A 23,595-nucleotide genomic window follows, 5' to 3' on the forward strand; every position below is an offset into this window, starting at 1 on the left:
GGGCAATGATAGGCCCAGATTTTTTTATTTAGTTTGACAAATCAAGAGTAGACCTGATTTGACTAATTGGCTTTGCGTCCTTTCCTTCTGCCCTTGTTGTCCATTTCAAGAAATGCTTCCCATCAGCTTTCAAAGTACAATGCTGACACTGGTGGATTTGCGTACATTTTATTCACATAATTATCCCTCCCTGTTATTTTGTAATTCACCAAAACACCCTGAAACATCTTGAGTCTCACATACGTATGCCACCAAACGCTACTTAAAGTGCAAGCAGGCCAATGGCAACCAAGCGCGCAGTCCTTCCTCCCTCACTTTTTAAACCACCGGCCGCCACTGGTGAAGAGAGACAGGGTTAAAGGTGATGTCCAATTTAAAGATATAGGTGAAGAGAGACAGGGTTAAAGGTGATGTAGGCACGATTTAAAGATATAGGTGAAGAGAGACAGGGTTAAAGGTTATGTAGGCAGGATTTAAAGATATAAGTAAAGAGAGACAGGGTTAAAGGTTATGTAGGTACAATTGAATGGCAGTGTGCGAAATACTGGGGGGTCCGACCCCCCCGATTTACCAATGAAACCCCCTGAAAGCCTAAAAAGCAAAATTTGAGGGGGGTCTCAAATTTTGTAAAAAAAAAATACATGTATATATTTTATTGTCACTAATGGTCACTTAAATGTTTTTAAGCTCACCATGTCCAGTATTCAGAATTCAAAACATTTATTCACAAATATCATTATTTTTTGCCAAGCGGAGCCAGCCAGTCCTGTGTGCGTATGCAAATTAGCCATGTTCGCCAAACAGAAGAAAGAGGTAATGTTGAAAAGTCATACCAAAAACGGCTGGCAATCGAAAGCTAAACCAGAGTGTATCAATCACACACTTTGGGTCTATTGATTGATTGATTGATTGATTATTTTAATGACCACGCAGCCAAGCTGGGGGTATTTGTTGTCAGCTTGGTACAGGTTCCAACTTACAAAACATCTAACACAAATATGCATACAGAAATACACACTACACAATACATAAGGGCCATGCTTAATCCTTAACGTTCAGAGTTCAGAAAGTTTATTGCAGTTGGGATGAAACTGTTTTTTAACCGGGTTGTTCTGGAGGCAATTGTCCTGTAACGCCTCCCAGAGGGCAGTAGCTGGAAGGCATAGTGTGCAGGGTGAGTGGGGTCGGAGATTATTTTCCGTGCTCTGCATAGTGTCCGTTTGTGGTAGAGTGAATCAAGGGATGGAAGGGGTGTGCCAATAATTTTGGATGCTCTATTTATGATGCGTTATTCCAACTTAAGAGGCTATCTTAAATCTTTGCAGTGACTGATTTGTGGTATAACTGGGACATAGGGTGTAGGGCCCGACCGATTCATCGGCCTGCCAATTTAATCGGCCGATTATAGCCTTTTTGAAAATAATCGACATCTGCCAAAAAGACGCAGATTACAACCGATTTTTTTTTCTTTTAGAAATGTTATTGCGCTTAGTATCCTGCAGATTGCGCTCCTACTCGCCTTGCTAACTAACAACTTTAGCTGGAGTAAAAAAGAGGAGATTGAATTTTACCGTACAACATGAAAGCATGCTCGCTCAGGCAGCTGCGCGCTTACCTCACCAATGTACACAAGACGCGTTGTTTGAGCATGTTGTGCCTGTTTTTCTTTAGGTCCCAGGCCATGTTAATTTGTTATACTGTAGACTCTAACGGTGAGACCATACTGCTCAGCACGCACGTGTTAGTCACTGCTCACGAGCGCAGCACATTGGGAGTTAGTTAGTTATTTTACATTTTACATTACACTAATTTTTGACTGTAAATGTATTCTAAAACACTCAAAGGTTCTGCATTCAATTCACATATTCGTCAAAAGTGTTTAAAGTATATTTAAGGTATCAAAAACTATGTTTTATAGCCTTTTTTTATTTATTTATTTTTTGGCCGATTAAATCGTAATCGTAATTTTTCTCTGAAAATAATCGGCATCGGCACTCAAAAATCAATATCGGTCGGGCCCTAATAGGGTGCACTGTGCATAAGATGGTTGTGTGAGACTGTGTGTGCATGTCCTTTCCGGCTTCGGCATACTGCATGGTTATGAAGGCGTTGTGGTTGGTTGTGGTCCGACTGTGCGTGCATGTCCTTTCCGGCTTCGACATACTGCATGGTTATGAAGGCGTTGTGGTTGGTTGTGGTCCGACTGTGCGTGCATGTCCTTTCCGGCTTCGGCATACTGCATGGTTATGAAGGTGTTGTGGTTGGTTTTGGTCTAAGTGAAGCAGCCTAGCCTTGCAAGTAGGAGTTGGCTTAATTGTTTACGTGCGTGTGAGAGAGCGCGCCGTGGTGATGCTTGGCTTGTTGTGTAAAACGTCAGCATCCGCCGTGGTTGGACGAATGTGCTTTGTGTATGTGTTCAATGATGTATCTGTTTGATCATATTTAGATGAATGGTTAAATAATGTCAAATGATCAGTCATACTGCAGGCTTTCATTCGCAAGTGCACTGATTGCGTGCCAGTCTCCGATAGGCTATTCCTGGCATTTATTCAGTTGTTGATTGCTCTTCTAAGTGCGCCATATTGGTGCCAAAGCCAATTATTGTTGTGTTTGCATTGTAATGCACAACTTTGCCTCTCCTTGTTATCAAACATTGTGCATCCAAACAAGTTTAGCCAATGCAGCCTCCAATGTCAGTACTGACATAGGAGGCTGCATCGGCTAAAGTGTTGCTTTACGAATAGGCTAGCATATCGGATTAGCAACAATTGTTGTCTGCGTGTGTGTATTGTTATGTAGGCTATATTTAGATGGATGGTTAAATAATGTCAAATGATCAGTCATACTGCAGGCTTTCATTCGCAAGTGCACTGACTGATTGCTTGCTTCCATGAAATATTGTAATGTTATAGGTGAACTCATTGGCGTCAGTTTGGTTTGAAATGTGCTGGGGACAGAGACGCATTCAAAAGTGCATTTTTTGTTGGCTCGTTCGTTCGCGAACCGGTTCGAATGAACAAGTCTTTAGGACGAACGAACCGAACCGGTTCGTCTCTCTCGTTCGTTCGGTCGTCTCGTTCACCATTCGATTCACCGGAAACTCGACTGAACGAACGAACGAGTTTCCGGTAGCACTAACTCCACTGAGTCTGACTGACTCAGCTGAGAACCGTGCAATGGCGTGCATTCCATGATGCGATTCACCGTTACCGGAAACTAGGCTGAATCGGGAACGACTCCTCCACGTTCAGTCGAGTTTCCGGTGAATCGATGCACCCGAAACTCGGCTGAACTGGGAGGAGTTGTTCACGAATCGTATGTTCGTTCAGCCTGGTTTCCGGTAGCGGTAAATCGCATCATGGAATGGACCCCATTGCACGGTTCTCAGCTGAGTCAGTCAGACTCAGTGGAGTTAATGCTACCGGAAACTTGACTGAACGAAGGAACGATTCGCGAACGACTCCTCGTGGCGAACTGAATCACGCGAACTGGGTCACGGAAACGAATCATTAAATCCACCAGTGGATACAATGAGGATGCACTCCTTTTTCTCTCTTTAGTGCCGGTAATGAAAGGTTCTGAAAGACGGCATTACCATGTAGCTAATTACTAATGAATAAAATGTAGCCTATACAAAATCTGTCTGGCACGTTTTATGAAGAAAACGTTTTCAAAAAGCATCGGACATATGACCCACTACCCAGATAGCAAGCATACGTTGGCCCTACGTTGGCAAAACGTTGTGAGCCAACGCCGCATATCGTTGGCCTGACGGTGTGAGCCAACGCTGGCCCTACGACATTTTGGCCGCTGGCCTAACGTTGGCATAGCGACGTAACCGCGTCATTTCGGCCGTAGGGCCACCGTTTGACCAACGTGCATTATCCCCAGATGGCCACCGTTGGCTTATAGCCAATTGCCAACTTATAATTAAGGTAGCCAAATTGTATTAATTTGCCTTTACCAAATCATTTGAATTTCCTTTTAATTAAACCTAGCAACAAGAGTTTTGAGTTCAAAAACCATTCAAACATCATGGAATTAAACCGGAAAGTGTTAACATTTATTAAATACTTATTCAATACTTGTAATGATAATGATAATAATAATAATAATAATAATAATAATAATAATAATAATAATAAGAAGAAGAAGAAGATGAAGAATAAATTAATTTAAAATGAATTAAAATCCGAGTCGGTGTGCAGGCGGAAGGCGGGTCACTCCAGGCTGCTGCAGTCGTCACTGTCGCTGCTAGTTGTATCATGATCCAGGATGACCGGGGAAGGACTCGGAGGAGGAAGACTGAACTGCTGGGGACCTGGAATGTAGAAGATCATCGTTAAGCGTACAATTTGGTGACATGGGTAATGTTTGGCTTTCTTGCTTTCTAAATCAAGCTTTTTGTATTAATGCCATTGACTTGAATATTATTCTGTTCAATATCAATGATGAAGCCCTGTGATAGTTTTAGCAGCATTTTCTCTCAACACGTGGCTACTGATTGATGTGCTAACTAGCTTTTTTAATCTCTAGTGCTAGTTAGCGGTTTGCCAAGAGTTAGTGGGAGACTTTCCCACTTCCTTACTAAATTCGTTCAAATTCGCTCATCATCATTGTTCTAAAATTAAAGAAATAGTGTTGAGCAAAGAAGGCAAGTTTGAGGGGAAAATAACATCCCTGAGACCGACGTCGTACAGTAGCCTAGTTATGCTATTTTGCAACCATGCTTTTGGCGATAGCGGGAAAACATGCTTTCTACATTTTATGGTGAAATCCAAACATTACTTACCGATTTTAAGAACTCCGATTAAAGTTACCAATTGTAAGTGGGAAATGTAAAAAACGGGTGGATAGGATATTGTGCCAATTTGCCGTTTGGGGAGTTTATTTTTTTTGTCATTACGTTTAGAATTGACTTTATGTCTTGTCTTTCCATAAGATGCAAGGAATATGGCTATATGGGCTTATATTAGAGGGCAAATGTTAAAGAAATACAATTCATATAGTACATGTACCCACCATTGACTCCAAAATGATACTCTACTACAATTGCCTATTGAACCACACGCTGAAGTCCACCTCTAAAACTTTCACATACATAAGTAGTTTCACCTCCTCTCTTTGTTCTCACATGCCACATGCTCACACCCCACTCAAAATAGTGTTAATTGTACTCTTTGGTCAGTAACATTCTCAGAGTTAAATGTACTTATTGTGTAACCTATTAAGAGCTGTAAAGTTGAAACTGGCCACATTCAGAATTTACACCGATTTTTGACTCTGTTAGAGTAATTTGATTCTCCATGGTGTTGTAAATAGTCTATCTGGATTTATTTACTAGTAAATTACTTAAAGGTGCACTAGGATGGTGGATTTCAGGGTCTGGTTCAACAGAAAATCAAACACCTTGAAGAATAACTTTTAAATTCCATGTTAGGTAAAGCTCCAACTGTAAAAGGTTCAGCACATCCCTCTTGCCCCTCAAACGCTTCAAGAGAAAGCTATGTAAGTCTCATTTCCAGTATTTGATTGTTTGCTGTTCATGCATACCTTCATGCACTCTGCTTTCTCTCCTCTTTCTTCCTCCACTCCGGTCACCGCTGCACTTCAGCCAGTTTTTAATAACTGCCTCGCAGTCGCTGGCCGAAATGTTCTGGCTAGCCGATGCACCTAAACAGAGAAAGTGTATTTATTTAGTTTATTTAACATTGATTTATTGAGGAGGAAAGATCCTTTGAGATTAGTAATCCGTTTTTCATGTCCTGGCCAATAATACAATGGTACAAAGTGCATTACAAGTGTTTAATGACAAGATGCATGCAGTACACTCCATGGTTATTCAAAATAAATGAATCCATTTCATAATTCATAGCTCAATGAGTGATTTGTTTACATACCTCTTACTGCATTGCACACCTTGTAGGAGGCAAAAGCCAGCTTCTTCCCTCCTCTGCCAAGCCAGTTGAATTTCAGCGCAAAGTGGTTGGTGAGGATGTGGCGAAGGATTCTTCGAACCGCGTCACCAGGATTGCAGCCCCCAAGCGCACTAAGGTGTGCTGCCTGCAGGTAAGAATGGAAAGTAATGTTTTAGAATAACTTATTATGGCTTATAGTCAGCATACCGTTCAAAATGAACATCTTTGGTAATGCGAAAAGTTCATTAAACACCAAACACTGGATACTGTTCTTTTTTCTCAAAGGCGTTTCGCCCAATGCGTCTTCAGGTTCGAACCTGAAAACGCATTGGGCGAAACGCGTTGTTCGCTCCTAAAAATAAAGAGAAAAAAGAACAGTATCCAGTGTGCGGTGTTTAATGAACTTTTCATATTTGATCACGTTTTCCTGCCTAACACCTGCACCTGGAAAGCTGAAGGGTTGTGCACAAGGACTTTCATGCACTTTGATCTTTGGTAATGCATTGTAGCAAAGAACTGAAATATATCAGTATTATAGAAGTCATGACTATACCAGGGCCTTTTCCTGGGATTTCTCCCTCAGAAGATCCTCCACCCTTTGAAGGTCTTCCTCGCAGTTCATTGGGAACTTAAATTCCTCAGATAGTGTCAGGGTGTGGGTGTCTCCCTGTGTTTTCCCTCCTGTGTTGATTACTGTTCCCTCCCCTAATGTGTCTCAGCTGTTCCTCGTTGTGTTTGTTATTTAAGCCCTCGTCTTTCCTTTGTTCCTGGTGCTGTCATTGTGGTTGTTAGTTGTGGTTTGCTGTGGTGGCTAGTCCTGCGTGTTCCGTGTTCCCTGTCGTCTCCCGAGTTCCCTGTAGTCTCCCGAGTTCCGAGTTGTCTCCCGAGTTCCCTGATTCCTGTGCCTTAGCCTTTAGGCCTGAATAAAGTGCCGTTTCCTGAAACCGTCTGCGTTTGGGTCCTACTTGCCTGCCTGCACCCGCAGCACCTTTACAGAATGACAGCACCACGAATGGACCCAGCGGACGATCAGGTTAGCCGTGAGCGGCAGGATTTATTTATTTTGAAGGCAATAGATCGCTGGAAGAGTTTGGGGTGCCACCCGGTTAGCCGTGAGCTGCAGGATTCATTTTTTATGAAGGCGATAGCTCGCTGGGAGAGTTTGGGGTACCACCCGGTCCCTCCTGGCACTCCAGCTCCCGCTTTGACTCCGGTCCCCGAGCCCTGTCCGGTTCCTGAGCCCACTCCTAGCCTTCCAGAGGGGGACCGGCCTCTTCGCCTGCTTGAGGTGGTCCGCCCTCCGCTCCTGCCTGAGGGGGCCCGCCCCCTGCTCCTTCCAGAGGGGGACCGGCCTCTGCTCCTGCCGGAGGGGGTCCGCCCTCCAGACCGTCCAGGGGAGGCACGCTCCCCGCTCCTGCCTGTGGGGGCCCTCCTCCACTCCTTCCCGAGGGGGGTTCCCCTTCAAGGCCTTCCACCAGAGGGGACCCGCCCTCTGCCTGGCCTTCCACCAGAGGGGACCCGCCCTCTGCCTGGCCTTCCACCAGAGGGGACCCGCCCCCTACCTGGCCTTCCACCAGAGGGGACCCGCCCCCTACCTGGCCTGCCACCAGAGGGGACCCGCCCCCTACCTGGCCTGCCACCAGAGGGGACCCGCCCTCTGCCTGGCCTTCCACCAGAGGGGACCCGCCCTCTACCCTGTCCACCGGAGGGGACCCGCCCCCTACCTGGCCTGCCACCAGAGGGGACCCGCCCTCTGCCTGGCCCTCCTCCTGAGGGGACCCGCCCTCTGCCTGGCCCTCCTCCTGAGGGGACCCGCCCTCTGCCTGGCCCGCCTCCTGAGGGGACCCGCCCTCTACCTGGCCCGCCTCCTGAGGGGACCCGCCCTCTACCTGGCCCGCCTCCTGAGGGGACCCGCCCTCTACCTGGCCTGCCTCCTGAGGGGACCCGCCCTCTACCTGGCCTTCCTCTTGAGGGGACCCGCCCTCTACCTCGCCTTCGCCGGCCTCCTGAAGGGTTCCGCCTTCACCGCTGCCGGCCTTCTGAGGGGGTTCTGCGCCACTGCAGGTCTCCTGAGGGACTGAGCCCTCATCGTCCTTGCCGCCGGCCTCCGGAAGGGTTCCGCCTTCACTCTGCCTCTGCTTGCCCCCCAGGCCGTCCGCCTGAGGCTCCCTGCCATGCCCTGGGGCAGTTTTCTGGCCGCCCGCTTGACGTCCCTCGGCTCTGCCCCAGTCCATTTTTTTTTTTTTGATTCCCCCCTCCTGGCGCCCCTCCACCCACCCGTTTTGGGTTTGACTTTCTTTGTTTTTTTTGCTTGTCGTGGGTCGCCTGGGAGTCGACCCTTAAGGGGGGGGTACTGTCAGGGTGTGGGTGTCTCCCTGTGTTTTCCCTCCTGTGTTGATTACTGTTCCCTCCCCTAATGTGTCTCAGCTGTTCCTCGTTGTGTTTGTTATTTAAGCCCTCGTCTTTCCTTTGTTCCTGGTGCTGTCATTGTGGTTGTTAGTTGTGGTTTGCTGTGGTGGCTAGTCCTGCGTGTTCCGTGTTCCCTGTCGTCTCCCGAGTTCCCTGTAGTCTCCCGAGTTCCGAGTTGTCTCCCGAGTTCCCTGATTCCTGTGCCTTAGCCTTTAGGCCTGAATAAAGTGCCGTTTCCTGAAACCGTCTGCGTTTGGGTCCTACTTGCCTGCTCGCACCACCACCTACCCCAACAGATAGAGTGTCTGCTGCTGCTGCTGCTGTAGTTTTTTGCCTAGTAAGGGCCTGGAGGAGGAGGTTGTTCTGCCTCACCAAGGCCTTCAACTCCTCCACAGCACGCAGGAGTGCATGATCCCGTTCTACAGGACAGAAAAACATCATGACTGTCATGTCAAGAGTAAGACCCTTTGCTAAAATTAACAGACTTAAGTTTAAACAGATTTTCAGTATTACCGTGTAAGGCCAGATGTTTGTGTACCGAATTGACTTTGAATGTTGCCAGAGATCTGGGCAGAGGCCTGTTCAAGAGCAGCTGATGTGTGGGCAGCAACTGTAGGCAAGAATATGTATATTTATAATCAGAGTAGTCAGTGTATTGAAGTTCATTACATTCAAATTTCCCAGATTCGAGACATTCAAAAAAGATAGTGAGTAGAATAGCAGAATTCAGATTTGGAATGATGTGTTATACCTTTATGTATGTCCTGCTGTGATGATCTAAAAGCAGGTGGGGAAAGCAGGGGCTTGTGGAGGACTCCTTTTTTTTCTTTTTTCTTAGCCCTATACATTGGAACAGTACAAGAGTATGAACAACAACAGTTTTGTAAGACTGCAAACTTGCCAATCACAAAATGTCTTCATGTGAGTGATAATGCATGGCCATCTGTAATCAGACCTTGTATGCTTCTCCCCCTCATCTGCAGGCAGTTTCTTTCAGCTTTGAGGAAGGGCTGCATTAGAAAAGAAATCACTCAATAAGCATGCATTGTTTTGTGTAGCTGATGGTTTTCATAGTATAGATTACTGCACAGTGCTTACATTCTCCTTATTTTACCCCCTTCATCATCTGATGTCAGGGTGCTCCTGGTTTGGGCTTTTTTCAGGTTCATACGCGCTGCATCATAATTGGCTGTTGAAGACAACAATGAAGTGAGTAAAGCTTTTAAAGCCTAAGGGGAGAAAAGTGGTACATCCTACTTTTGTCTGTCTCACCAAAGGTTTTCACCACCTCCACAAAAAACTCTCCCCAGGTCTCATCTGGCATAGCGCTTTGGATGACTGCAATTTTCGTCCGCTTGGTGTCTTTATACGGTGGCCAAAAAGACACCTTGCCGTCCAAACTTAGCCACGAGCAAGGCACAACCTCCACCTCGTTTGACTCGGTAAAATGAACTACCGCATACATCTAAACAGAAAATACGTTTAGAAAAAGTTGAACACATTGAATTTAGATAACCGATTTAATTGATTGAAATATGAATCATTTTTAAATTAATTTAGTTGTGGTTGAGTGGAACTGCCACAAGTTTGTTCTTGTATTCTAACGTGACCATCTTAAAGTCAATATCTTTAACGGCAATTGACGTGGTCTCTTCTGCCAGGTTCCCAACCACAGCTGTCCCCAGTGCAGTTGAATCAACAGGGTGGTTGAAAAATGGACGTTGGTCTAAATATTGCCTCGCCACAAAAGACGTACTACAAAAGAAGTGTCCTGCTAATTGCCTCTATTTTAAAAGTGGCACCACCACACGAAACTGTGTTGTTCCCATCCTTTGTGGACAGGGTAAATCTATCAGTGGCGTACTGTGTTGTTGAGGGTGAACTTTGGTTATGGGAAGATGGACAGACTGGGTTGATGCTTGATTTTTCCGTTAATCGTTTAACAATTTGTTGTAATGTCTGGTTTGGCTTTCTAATTAGTTTCTTTAATTTATACAAGAAATTTTCGAAGGGAAAGGCTGAAATTTGGGGTAGTGGGCCATATTTTCTAACATCACTGGATCAAGCTGTGGACGTTATACACCAGAAAGTCCCCATAGATGGCGTGAAAATTCTGAACGAACACTACCAGGAGATTTTCCGCATAGTCACAATAACGGTGGTGGAGACGGGGGGAACATAAAATTGTTATTGCTACGTGGAGTAAAAGAAAATGTTGATACATGTGTTTTGGTAGGTTTTTTTTTAATGCAATGGGGCCAGTGTATAGTAAAAAAGTCCTAAATTCAGTGGCCTTCCACCGATCAACCTCACGGAGGGACCTTCCCTTGCGTCCAAACTCCTTTGGCAGCCTCTTGCCCAATTTGATTAAGTTCTCCGAAATAATGCAGATGGATTGACTCCCAATGCGGGTTGGAAGGGGCCCTCTCTGCCACAGCCAGATCAACTTTCTCATCACTCCTAGGCACACCAGGTGCATAAAGTCCAGCACAAATTGGGTCACCAAGCCTACATCTAGGTGTTGTAATGGACTGTCGCCCTCTTTGTGATGTTCCTGGTTGACTTTTGTGGCAAAACTGTCATCGGTTCTGAGAACCGCATCTGTTTCGGAGTAATTTAGGCGTCGGTTTGCCCATGAGCCCTCTTGCATGCACCTTTCGCAGCCGTAATAGGAATTGTGTGCTTTTATGTTTTTTAGAAATGCCCTTGCCGGTGCATCACAGACAAAACAGGAAATTTCGATTTGAATTTTTTTGACTGATACTCCAAGCCATCAGATGCAAGCTTCCCCATCTCTGCCACAAAGTCAGAGAGGTACTCGCTTGCATCGGTTGGCTTGGAGTATCCACAATATAAACCAATTAGAAATGGGGATCTAATGGGGTCCTCTTCAATTAGTGCAAGAATTGGCCAAAATTGCTGGCTGCTGCTTTTAAAAAGGGGCAGGCCATCCACATTTATTTGTAGTTTTAGTGTTTGGTTTTTAGCTAAGTCCTGTTCTTGCATTCGGCCCAAGATCCCTTTTGCCACACCAAAATAGTGCATGTTCCCCCCAGCTTTTGGTACTATCTCCGCATAAGTAGGGGTTGACAGGAGAGTGCGGCCGTCTTTTGGCAGTTTGGAATCTGGGAAGTGCTTGCGAAGCACGGAGAGCAGGCTGGAAATGTGGGAAATTGGTGTATTTGTTGTGATTGCCCATTCCTTGAGCTCATGTCTTAAGTCCCTTTGAAAACTGCCCCCCTCCTCTGAATCTGAGCCACTGCTAGAGCTCGACAAATCATTGAACTCCCAGTCATCCTCGCCAGAGGAGGCGCTCTCCTCTGATGCCATTACCCAATCCCCATCTCCGCTTTCGTCGTCGTTTTCTATTTCGGTGTAAGCTGGGACACTTGGTGGTGTGTCTAATGTGTCTGCGCCAGCGGCCAGGTTAAAGTAAGTGGGCCCGCTAGCATGAAGCGCTGCCAACGCAGCATCCGCTCCTCTTTTAACATGCCTTCGCAGCGACCTCTTTGATAAAATTATTTTACTCTCTGCCATTTTTTGTAATTTTGCTGTCGTAAGAGGTAGGCTATAATTGAATTATTTTGTAGCGGCTAGACGGTAACCCGGCTGGCGGCTAGCTAGCTGGCTAGCTACAGTTGTTGGCGAATTTGTTGACAACATTACGACTAGCGCTTGCAATTTAGCCGGTACTTTGTCAAACGGGTGGGGTTTGCCTTACCTTGGCTAAGTGAACCGGTTTACTTGTTTGTTTGTTTTGGTATTGTTTGACGTGTTTACTGGACGATGTGAAGTTGTCGGCATCAAATGTGGTTGTTGGCAGGCAGCTGACGGTTATTTTTTGTTGTTATATGGTCGCGAGCTTTGTTGACGGTTATTTTTTGATGTTATATGGTCGCAAGCTTATTGCTGTTATTGTTGCATATCATATCAGTTTGGACCCGTTTCTCTAAAAAGAAAACATGCTACATCAGGGGTCCTGTACTGATGAAGCAATATTGTAAGCAAAGCAATAAAGTAGTGTTATCAGGGTAGCACCAGTGCTATCTTGTACTCATTTCCCTAATATGTGGTTTATCCCCCCCCGGTTTATCTGTCCCTACTCCCCCAATCCCTTAACCTCCCCATCTACCAATACTTTTCAGTTCCCATCTCTCAGACTTACCTGATCCTCCATCCAAACTCTGATGTTGGAATCCATGCTGTCCAGTCCATGTGAAGAGCACAGGAAGGCTTGTTGCAGCACACTTAATAGTAAGCTGTGTGTGTGTGTGTGTGTGTGTGTGTGTGTGTGTGTGTGTGTGGTAGAGAGAATGATGTGCGCTCCAGGGTTTGACATTAGCTTTTTAGCAACTGTTGTGACTTTTCTTTCCAAAGACTTACCTGTCAAAGTGAACACTGAGACTGAAATTGTTTCTAGCCACAACCAAGTTTTACCAGCGCTTTGCCGGTTGGCAGGTGCCAATGTCAAGCCCTCATGTGCGCCCATGACTGTGTTTGACTGTTGATGAGCATGCATTGATATTAATCTCTCCTTATTCCATGTTGTATACTGTGTCTGTTTTTACTCAGGTAGGGTATCACCATATGTCTGGTTGAGCTCCACAAAAGATCTCGTCTGGCTCAGCTGTTTGAAGCGCATCTACCTAAATGTGTCATCACAGTGGTCTCCTTCTCTCCCTCCCCACCTCCCTCTCTCCCTCCCCACCTCCCTCTCTCCCTCCCCACCTCCCTCTCTCCCTCCCCACCTCCCTCTCTCCCTCCCCACCTCTCTCCCTCCCTCCCTCCCTTATCACTCCTAGGCACACCAGGTGCAAAGTCCAGCACAGATTGGGTCACCAAGCCTACATCTAGGTGTTGTAATGGACTGTCCGCTTTTAAAGCCTAAGAGGAGAAAAGTGACCTGGGCCCTCTTGCATGCACCTTTCGCAGTCGTAATAGGAATTGTGTGCTTTTATTTTTTTTAGAAATGCCCATGCCTGTGCATCACAGACAAAACAGGAAATTTCGATTTTAATTAGAACAGTAACCCGGCTTGCGGAGGTACCTTCCCTTACACCCAAACTCCTTTTCTGTACATAGTTTCTCATTTATTTATTTTGTCTGTTCAGTCAAATTGCAAAGATTTTATTTATATATTGCATTTCATTTTCATCAGTTGTTTGCACTGACATACACATGACAATTAAAACTTGCGTTGTACTATTTTATACATCAGTGTTTTGCCTTTTTTTCTTGCTAATGAAACATCTTAGCCTGCAGTGAGCAGGGTCGATCAATCGTTGTGTTTCAATGGGGTTCTTTGCTCTTTATTCCACTGTTCCCAACCATGTCAAATGCAATCTCTCCATATAAGCCATTAACCTCAACATTTAAATCCATACGAAAACACCTGAGATTAATGCTTGGGGGAAAGGGTCCCATTGTGAAGAGGGCCAACAGAGGTGTTTATAATTCTTTTGACAATTATGTATCAATTTGTTAAATTAAAATCGTTAGATTGGTTTTGCAGGTAAGTGAACAGCCTGACTGCTTTGAGCCTTCAAACTTTAGCTACACTGTTGTGATGGTGGTTTCTGTTCTACTGTAGCATACAATAGGCCTACATAAAGAAGGCATTAAAAACAAAGGTGTTGGGGGGGGGGGGGTCTTGCATCATGTGTGCTCAACATACAGCATGCTATTGCTGAAATGGCTGTTTTTTTTTGGGGGGGGGGGGCAGCACGCTGTACCTATTGGGTTTTACATATTTAAGATTTTAAGATCAATTGCTCCATGTTCATTAACTTGCACGTCTGCCTAAATGAAAGGGAAAGGGGAAAATCTTTTTCAGATGAAAATGTATAACATTTCTGAAAAGTAAAAAAAAAAAAACTACAATGGTACAGCTCAAACGGGCAGTCATGGGTAAGCGGTTAGGGTGTCAGACTTGTATCCCAGAGGCATAAATGCAATTTCGTTGTGTGCAGTGTTCACTTGTGTGCTGTGGAGTGCTGTGTCACAATGACAATGGGAGTTGGAGTTTCCCAATGGGCTTTCACACGTTTCACACAAATGTGCTTTTTTTTCTTGGAACTGCTGTACCTATTGGTTCAGGCTGTGTTTACAATCATTGCTTCTGTTACAATATACAGCATTGCCTGAAAAAAAAATACAAACACACAAATACACAAAAAGATTCCTCTAACTCTTGATTTTTTACGTCGGCTTTCTGACCAAACGCCAACGCTTGCTGCTGCTTGAGGTTGGGCCAACGATGGCCCGAGGGTGGTTTGACGCCAAAGCTTGGTGTTGGGCCAACGATGGCCCGACAATGTTTTGACGTTGGAAGTCGGGGATTAAAAAATACATTCAGACCGACTAAATAGTAAAGGGAAATGTTTAATTCGACAGCGCTGAGTTAAAATGTATAGGAATTGATCAGCCTGTGACTTTTTTTTTTAATCTTCTAACTCGTGATTTTTTACGTCGGCTTTCCAACCATATGCCAACACTTGCTGCTGCGGAAGCCGAGGTTGGCATGAGGGTGGCCCAACGTTGGAATTCCACCGCCAACCTTTCCAACCAGTCGCCAACCAATGCCGCAGTTGGGCCAACGTGTGCTTGCTATCTGGGTATGTTCTGCTCCATGTATCCAATGTTGACAACGTGACATGATACGGCTAAGCTAACAACATAAAAAAGACTGCGTGTTTAAGTTCAGAAGGGCCAAAGGTGTGGCTACAACCAGCACTACAAAAGTTGTCAAGATTGAAAAAGAAAAAAAAAATTTGTTGCACAGCTGAACGCTGTATCACATCGGGAGCTGGCTGTTCTCAATTCACAACACGCATTCCATCAAAACTAGCCTACATCAGGCATTCTGACCAAAACTCATGAACTCCCACCCTCAATTATTCCAGAATTCAAGAATGACCAAAAGTCACTTTGTGGTCAACAAGAGACTGACTCCACCGACTATCAATTGCAAGTTAAAACAGCCGACCACTTGAGTGCAAAAAACACAAAAGACCTCCCCACAGCACCAGCAAATCTTAAGCAATAAATATCGCGTCTTACCTATATGTGGCAGTGGTCTGCAGATGCATCCCGTGGTGTAGCCTACCACATCCATTTAGTTCAACAGGTTATCGTTCTGATACTGTCCATGGTACTAGCAACCTGCTCTGGTGCTTTTTACCTATGTATTCAGGATAATAAATACTTGATTGTCTGATGCCTCATCATCCCAGCAAAAGACTATTGGTATTATTAGTAATGGCTACTTGCCAAATCGAATAAACAACTTCACACAGTGCGTCTTTTTCCAATGTATTTGTTATCATTCATAGTGTTGATCAGCAGAGAAATAGTCCGCCAAAGACGTTGACGTCGCTTAGCAACCGAAGACGCTGGGGTTGAAAAGTTACCGGACCTCTTGAGGAGTGATACAAAAGACGTCATTATATATGGAAGCATATATGTAGCAAAATTCAAATGGCAATGCAATTTGCAATTACATTATGCAATTGACAATTCATTATGCAATTTTATAATGTAATTGGTAAATACGTTATTCAAAGTGTATTTTAATATGCAAAGTGACAATGCAATCCTCAATTAATTTGCAAAAGTTATAACAATAAAAATAGAATAACATTTTGTCAAATTCTTTGAGTTCCTTTGTTCAAATTGAAAAGCTATAGCGTCCCCGTGATTGCAATCCACTTCGCCACGCTCCGTGTGTTGCGATATTCAAATGACATTTCAATCCGCAAAACGAACGCTTTGCAAAAGATTTGGCAAAACATTTGCAAAACGTTTTCCAAAACGTAATCCAAAACATTTTTCAAAAAGTCAATATGCAAAGTGTCAAACGTATCAGCCAATCAGCGTCTGGGCGGGAACTACGTCACTTGCTCGTAATTTCCTTGTCTAGTGATGGGAATTTCGATTCACTTAGAAGATTCATAGTCCTTTGAGTGAATCACTAAAAAGATCAGAATCTTTTGAGTCCTTTGAATCTGAATCAGTTGAAATTTTGTCGCTGAATGAGCCCAGCAGCCCACTCCCTAGTGCCTAATGCGCACGCTCACAGCAAACCACTGTAATGCAGTTTTGAGGATATCCAGGGGAAATACGCAAGAAGGACTTTCTCAGCGCAGGCCGAACATTATGGAACATATTTGAATATTAAAAAGCAGGGACGTGCACAGGAAGTTTGAGGGGCAGTTGCTCTGACCTGAAAAAAGGGCACCCCACCCCCCCCCCCCCCAAAAAAAAAAAAAAACTCACAGGCTATATGATGGACTGAGAATAACAGGGTCTTTATTAATATATTAATACAAATAAGTAAAACACTGAAATAACTACTACTAACGATAATGCAGAAAAACATGACTTGAAGAAGAAGAACATAACATGAACACAAACATAATTAAACAACATCCTATCAAGTCACTGATAAGTTTCTCCAAATTGACATTTTAAAAATGCAAAGCTTCAAAAGAGAAGCCTTCAGAACCTCTTCTTTGTCGATTGGTATGTCCTTCTCTATGGACAGCAGGAGGAGGTCAGACAGCCGCTCTTGACCACACTGATTTCGGAGCACATCACTACCCTGTAGTGATGTGCTCCTCTTTGCTGCCTCCTTTAGTTGTCTCTCTCTCTCCTGAATCCTCCTCTTTTTACTGGGCATTTCGGCTTCACTTAACAATAACAAACAATACCCAAAATAGTGATAAGATTTAGGCATGAACCATTTTGAATGAAATAATTCATGTGATGCATTACTTCCATCATTTATTCTTCTTGTTAAAACGAAATGTTAGAAACTAACTATCAGCAGACATGGAGCTTAGTTTGCCTACCAAAAAATGTGTAGACTATGTGATAACGGGCTGCTTGTCTGCAAGCTAGCTAGCTGTCTGATTATTTAGGCTAAACGTTACGTGGCAAACTGAGCCTGGATTTATGAAGATTGTAATTAATTGCATAAAACGTGATGATGATTGTTTGTTTGTTATACATCTCAAATGCACCTTTTCCGAGAACATCAAGGCAGTCGTCTCACAGGTGCCGGTGTTCCGGTCGCGTGCAGCGCTGCAGCTAGGAAAAAAAACTCGCCGCCTCCATTCATTTCAATGAGGGAAGGGCGGCAGAGGGGAGGCGGCAAAAGCGGCTGTTGCCGCGCGGCAGAGTTTGCCCTCCCCCTTCTGACTTTCACTCTCAGTGCCCGAACGGAATTGAATGAGGCTACGCTTACTTTATGAAATGTTTCGAGTGGCGATTATTTTTATCTAGGCCTACATGAAATTCTGCATCCATTAAATGATTAAAAAAAATATATATATATATTTTATTTTTTTCCTCGGAAGGGCAACCTGAGTCGAGGAGGGCATATGGGCAGTTGCCCAAGCAACCTGAGCAACCCCCCTGTGCACGTCCCTGTTAAAAAGGATGCATTGCAAACATCGGAGATGTCGCCAACGTGACTGCTATCTGAATTAGGAAAAAAACGTATGGATTAATTTTTTTTCTTCACATAGTCAGTTCACATAGTCAGCAAACAACTTTATTTTTAATAAGCCACTTTCATTTTAGAATACAATCTCTCGTAAAATAATGCCTTTGTAACAAAAGAGTTTAACGATTTACATTCAGTACGAGCCCGACCCATTTAGTATGAGTCTGTTGAGTTGGTCTTTCACTCAACAGGATATGAGTCCGACCCATTCAATGTGAGTAATTTGAGTTAGTCTTTCACTCAACCAGATACGAGTCCGACCCATTTCAACTGAGTCCTTTGAGTTAGTCTTTCACCCAGCCGGATACGAGTCCGACCCATTTCAACTGAGTCCTTTGAGTTAGTCTTTCACCCAGCCGGATACGAGTCCGACCCATTTCAACTGAGTCCTTTGAGTTAGTCTTTCACCCAGCCGGATACGAGTCCGACCCATTTCAACTGAGTCCTTTGAGTTAGTCTTTCACCCAGCCGGATACGAGTCAGACCCATTTCATCTGAATCCTTTGAGTTAGTCTTTCACTCAACCGGATACGAATCCGACCCATGAATTCGCTCAGTCTATGGATCTGGATCTGTGTACAGCTCTGTCTACAGGAAGTTCTTATTCAACCACGCAGCTGGCAGCTCCGGGTCCGTATGCTTAATCTAAGTTACTATGCAGATGAAAAACAGATGTGTTAATGTTGTTATAGACCTACAGTTTGATGACATTCGTGCATTGTTTTAATAATGTCGTCCGTAGCAGCCAGAACCGAAAGATTCGGGTTAATTTAGACCACGGACTCGTGACTCATGGGTGAATGTAAAGGTGCGGCCACACCAGACGCGTATCTCGCGTAAAAATTACGCGAGATACGCGCGTAAAATGTTGCTTGACCATTTTGTGTCAAAAGTGGTCGCATACGCGCCATACGCGCCTACGTCACTCGCCTAGATGAGTCCATGTCCATGCAAGTGAACGGAGCGTTCCCTCTTCGTCATAACTATCAAACCAAACATCCTTCACATTCACAGAGCGAACATTACGAAAGTAAAATGCACATTTCTCGCTAAAAATGTTTCCATAAACGCATTTAATGGCGTAACTATGTTACTATTTCCACCCAGAATAAAGATAGTTGTCGGCCGTGGCTGCTCTGGAGTCCGAGGTAGGAAACCCAAACGCCGCCGTGTTTGGGTGATAGAGTTTAGATCGGGTTAGATTAAATAATCTCGGATATAAATAACAATAATCGGGTTAAATAACTTCACATGGTGTGTCTGGTGTGTTTCCAGCATTCGTAGTGTTGATCAGCAGATATATAGTCCGCCAAGACGTTGAGGTTGCTTAGTAACCAGAGACTCTGTCCATGCAAGTGAACGGAGCGTTCCCTCTTCGTCATAACTATCAAACCAAACATCCTTCACATTCACCGAGCGAACATTATGAAAGTAAAATGCACATTTCTCGCTAGAAATGTTTCCATAAAAGCATTTAATGGCGTAACTATGTTACTATTTCCACACAGAATAAAGAAAGATGTCGGCCGTATGCTTCTGTCCAAGCTCACTACTCAAGCTCAACGCTGATTGGGTAACACGGCTAATCGTCATGCGTATGAGCGTAAAAAGTAAAAAAATTTGAACTCTTGAAATGTACGCGATATACGCGCGTATAGCGCGTAAATATACGCGCCTCATACGCGCAATACGCGCGTAAAATGTTGCTTATACGCGTATTACGCGTTTCACGCGTAATACGCGCGTAAACCAATGGTTCCCTATGGAAAAAATGGCGATTTCATACGCGAAGTACGCGAGATACGCGTCTGTTGTGGCCGCACCTTAAGGATTCGGTTCTTTGAATCCGATTGACTCAGATTCAACCATCACTATTGTTCACATGTTCACTTCTAGCAGAGACTAGCTGTGTTCGAAATCGTTCCCTATCATGGATGTAACTAAATAGGGTGCACGCCATTTTGTAGGGTGTTCGAATTCTCAGTGGTCCACTATATAGGGCACTATATAGTGGACTTAAAATAGGGTACATACGATGTTCCCTACATGTTACTCCCGTATACCCAGTGGTGTAGTCTATTTTATTGTAGTGAGTATACTGTGATAATACCCTCCCAGCCTCGTACAAACCCGTCCCACCGGTACGTGTACGTGTGTGGCACTTATGGGGTGTCGCACCACACTCACCAACGCAGGGGTCTACAACCCGCTGATTTAAGAGTATAACGATTATCAACAATCATGGAAAGCTGGGTAGGTTTATCAGTTTTAATAACAGTATGAACAAATAGAACACAAAAATTACAAGTTGTCCTTTGTATCTATCGTAGCAATAGCACATGCTAAACAAGGACAAAATCTACTCAAAATAATTTAATGAACTGTTTACAACCATGGCTAACCAGTGCATGAGAAGGAGATGACTGGGGACTAATGTTACTCTCTTTCAATTGCTCTAATTTGAGCTCTTACTGTTGTTATCTAACATACCATACAGTAGGGGAGAGCCGGGTCGATTGAAACACGGGACGATTGAAACACAGCGATTTACTCGAAAACCACGCAAGGCTTTCACGTCAAAATTCGTCACTACGTTCAGCAAGCAAGACTGACCAACCCCGGGAAATTTTGTGTAATGACGTCACGCCGTTCAAAGGTTATCCCGCAAACCTGTTTTCGAGAGCTGTAAGTAAAATCCTTCCTGCGGTAGTTTTTTTTAAATAAATAGTTGTATTTTATGTTTCATGCCATAATAATATCACTATACAACAGATGAATTAGTATTTAAACCTGTGATAAAGTGTGCAATGTCACAGTTTTGAAGTTTAGAGGTAAAAAAGGTTTAAGTGTCAGTAGTTGCTGTCGGGACGATTGAAACACCTGTTTCAAACGTCCCGCACATCATCATGCGTAATTACGCGAACATTGCACGATCATTACCTGTATAAATCACAGAATTAATAAATGTTTTGCAATGAATAACTATTGCTTTGAATTAATAACATATTTTGAATGAACAAAACGTGTTTATCACATGCATCAACAGATTATTACTGAGTGAAAAATGCCGCGCGTGAGAAGGAGAACCACCTCCCGTGGGCTGGTTCCTGCATGGGTGTATGCCAGGGCCTGCAGCGAGGTCAATTCTGGGAGCTCAGTGAGGCAGGCAGCGTTGGCCAACAACATAAACCATGTGACGTTGTCACGCTACCTCAAGCGGAGGGCAGAAGAGGGCAGTGAAGCGGCTAGGTCCCCTGGCTATAACCCGCACAATAGGGTTTTTAACGCAGCGCAGGAGGGAAAGGTCAGGGACTACCTGAAGAGGGCAGCAGCCATTTATTTTGGGCTCACCCCTAATGAGGTTAGAGTTGTGAAAAGGGCTACATAAGTTGTAGGACAGGCACACATGTATGCTATGCACATGCTTTAATTAATAAATATGAACAAATAACATAAACATAAACACACAAATGTACATAAACTTTTTATGACCCCTTCAGGTCAGAAAATTTGCCTTTGAGCTGGCAGTGCACTTCAGCTGCCCATTCCCTGCATCCTGGTCGAGGAAGAGCATGGCGGGGAAGGACTGGTTCACCTCCTTCATGGAGCGCAGTGGCAGCCTCTCCCTTCGGCGTCCAGAGGCCACTAGCCAACAACGGTTGTCAAGTTTCAACCTAAGTAATGTAAACTTGTTCCACCAAAATTTTAAGACAGTGCTGGACCGGCACCAGTTCCAGGCCAAGGATATTTGGAACATTGATGAAACAGGTATTTACTATGAACTTTATTAACATAAAACACAACTATATACACACAACTATATATATACACAACTATATACACACAACTATATTATATACAACTATACTCACACAACTATTTACAGGGGTCACCACTGTCCAGGTGCCAGACCGTGTCGTCGCCCAGATGGGGCAGAAGCAGGTCGGGTCAGTGACCTCAGCGGAGAGGGGGACCCTGGTCACAGTTGCCCTGGCAGGCAATGCTCAGGGCGACCTTGTTCCGCCATTTTTCATCTTCCCCCGTAAGCGGTTCAAAGACCACTTCCTGAGGGGTGGACCCGTTGGCTGTGCTGGCAGCGGCAACCCAACTGGCTGGATGAAGGAGCCAGACTTCCTCCTGTACCTGGCCCACTTCACCAGTCACACCCGTGTGTCCAAGGAGTCGAAGCTGCTCCTCCTGCTGGACAATCACACGTCCCACCTGTCAATTGCAGCAATTGATTACTGCAGAGCCAATGGCATAGTGCTGCTGTCATTCCCTCCCCACTGCACCCACAGGTTGCAGCCAATGGACATTAGTGTCTTCGGCCCCCTTAAGGGGTACGTAAACAGTGCGGCGGACAGGTGGATGAGGAGCCACCCTGGGATAAACATCTCAATTTATGATGTGCCCTCCATCGTTGCTGAAGCCTTACCAAAGGCTGCAACAGTGAACAACATTACCTCCGGGTTCTCAAGTCCAGGGATCTGGCCTTTTAACCCCTCTGCATTTGAGGAAAAGGACTTCGCCGGAGCCTATTCGACAGACCGTCCTCCTCCCCAGGCTTCGGGTGACGAGGTCAGCGCTTCTCCAGGTGCCACTTCAGGTTCATCAGAAGCAACAGAGGATTAAACAAAGGTTAATAATAGATAAGTAAATAGTCCCATAAGTCCAAGTTCATAAAATAAGTCCATAGGGTAGTGGACGGCAGAGAAGCTGTGTTTATAAACATTTATTTAAAAGTGTGTATTTTTTAAATGTGTCCTTTGGCAGGCATGGATGTACCTGATCGAGCTGCCGGGCCTGACGAAGCTGTCCGGCCTGAGGGAGAGGCCGTTGAATTCAGCCCGGACATCGTCCGGCCTTACCCTAAGGCCGGACCTAGAAAGATCACAAAGAGAAGAGGGAGAAAGAGGCAAGTGGAGTTACTCTTGCATCTCATATCTTGTCTGGACTTCCTTTGTCTACAGTTATGTAGACCTACCACATTTAAAGTAATTCAATTATCATTAAAACGTCCAATTTAATGTTTCAGGACAACTGCTATACTTACGGACACCCCGGTGAGGGCTGCTTTAGAGGCGGAAAAACAGGGAACTGTGAAGCAGCGTCGTCCCGCCAAGCAGCCTCCCTCCTCTCGGGCTCCCAAGAAGAGGCTCTTCTCGCCCGCTCCTGAAGCCGCCCCCCTTGCTGGAGTCACCCCTGGTGCCACCTCAGCTGCTCCTCCCACCATCACCTGGCCCGCTGATGGAGTCAGCCCCACCTTAGGCCTAGTTTGTCCTGTTCCGGAGGCAGCAGAGTTCACCACCATTGCTGCCTCTACATCTCCAATTTATTTAGGCCTATCCAGCGAGGACGTCAGCTGCCTCGTGTGCTGCGAGCTCTTCAGCGCCTCGATGCCTGGGGAAGAGTGGGTCCAGTGTGTATTTTGCTATAAGTGGTCGCATGAGGCTTGCACCGACGGGAGTGCACACTACCTGTGTCACCTGTGTGACAAAGAATAAAAATATTCAGCCTACTATACTGTCCATGTGTCTTCACTAGTTTGCAGTGGAAATACTGTAAATGTAGGCCTACAGCACAATTCACTTAACATTATAGACTGATTAACTAACTAACTAACTATGAGGCCTGGGTTAGGCTATGAGTGGGAGCTTGGCTATTAAATATTTTGCAGGGTAGGCCTACTTTTCGTCCATCATGGTAACGCATCAAAAATAACAATGGCTACATTAAATTATGACAATAATAATTTAATTTAGT

General features: G+C 44.8%; 1 protein-coding gene and 2 long non-coding RNA genes across 10 annotated transcripts; 2 read left to right on the forward strand and 1 right to left on the reverse strand.

Moving 5' to 3' along the window:
• The first annotated feature begins 4,229 nt into the window (after nucleotides 1-4,229).
• Nucleotides 4,230-13,537, forward strand: LOC132453344 (uncharacterized). Of its 8 annotated transcripts, XR_009524638.1 has the most exons (9): nucleotides 4,245-4,367; nucleotides 5,441-5,508; nucleotides 5,927-6,069; nucleotides 8,624-8,784; nucleotides 9,464-9,536; nucleotides 9,638-9,769; nucleotides 9,989-10,170; nucleotides 12,473-12,581; nucleotides 12,900-13,537. It is a non-coding gene; the product is annotated as an uncharacterized LOC132453344 (long non-coding RNA). The 8 variants fall into 8 exon arrangements; XR_009524637.1 differs by lacking the exon at nucleotides 5,441-5,508 and having other exon boundaries at nucleotides 4,230-4,367; XR_009524634.1 differs by lacking the exons at nucleotides 4,245-4,367; nucleotides 5,441-5,508 and adding an exon at nucleotides 6,502-6,563 and having other exon boundaries at nucleotides 5,962-6,069.
• LOC132453369 (uncharacterized) lies at nucleotides 8,672-9,644 on the reverse strand. The gene is made up of 3 exons (XR_009524668.1): nucleotides 9,079-9,644; nucleotides 8,866-8,937; nucleotides 8,672-8,746 (listed from the first exon to the last, which is right to left on the reverse strand). It is a non-coding gene; the product is annotated as an uncharacterized LOC132453369 (long non-coding RNA).
• Nucleotides 13,538-21,759: 8,222 nt separating the features above from the next.
• On the forward strand, nucleotides 21,760-23,336 carry LOC132453311 (uncharacterized). The gene is made up of 3 exons (XM_060046148.1): nucleotides 21,760-22,438; nucleotides 22,606-22,747; nucleotides 22,868-23,336. The coding sequence occupies exons 1-3, from the start codon at nucleotides 21,760-21,762 to the stop codon at nucleotides 23,334-23,336; spliced, it is 1,290 nt and encodes a 429-aa protein (XP_059902131.1).
• The last annotated feature ends 259 nt before the right edge of the window (nucleotides 23,337-23,595 follow it).

The sequence above is a fragment of the Gadus macrocephalus genome, chromosome 3 (assembly GCF_031168955.1).
Source record: "Gadus macrocephalus chromosome 3, ASM3116895v1".
NCBI classification, from domain to species: domain Eukaryota; kingdom Metazoa; phylum Chordata; class Actinopteri; order Gadiformes; family Gadidae; genus Gadus; species Gadus macrocephalus.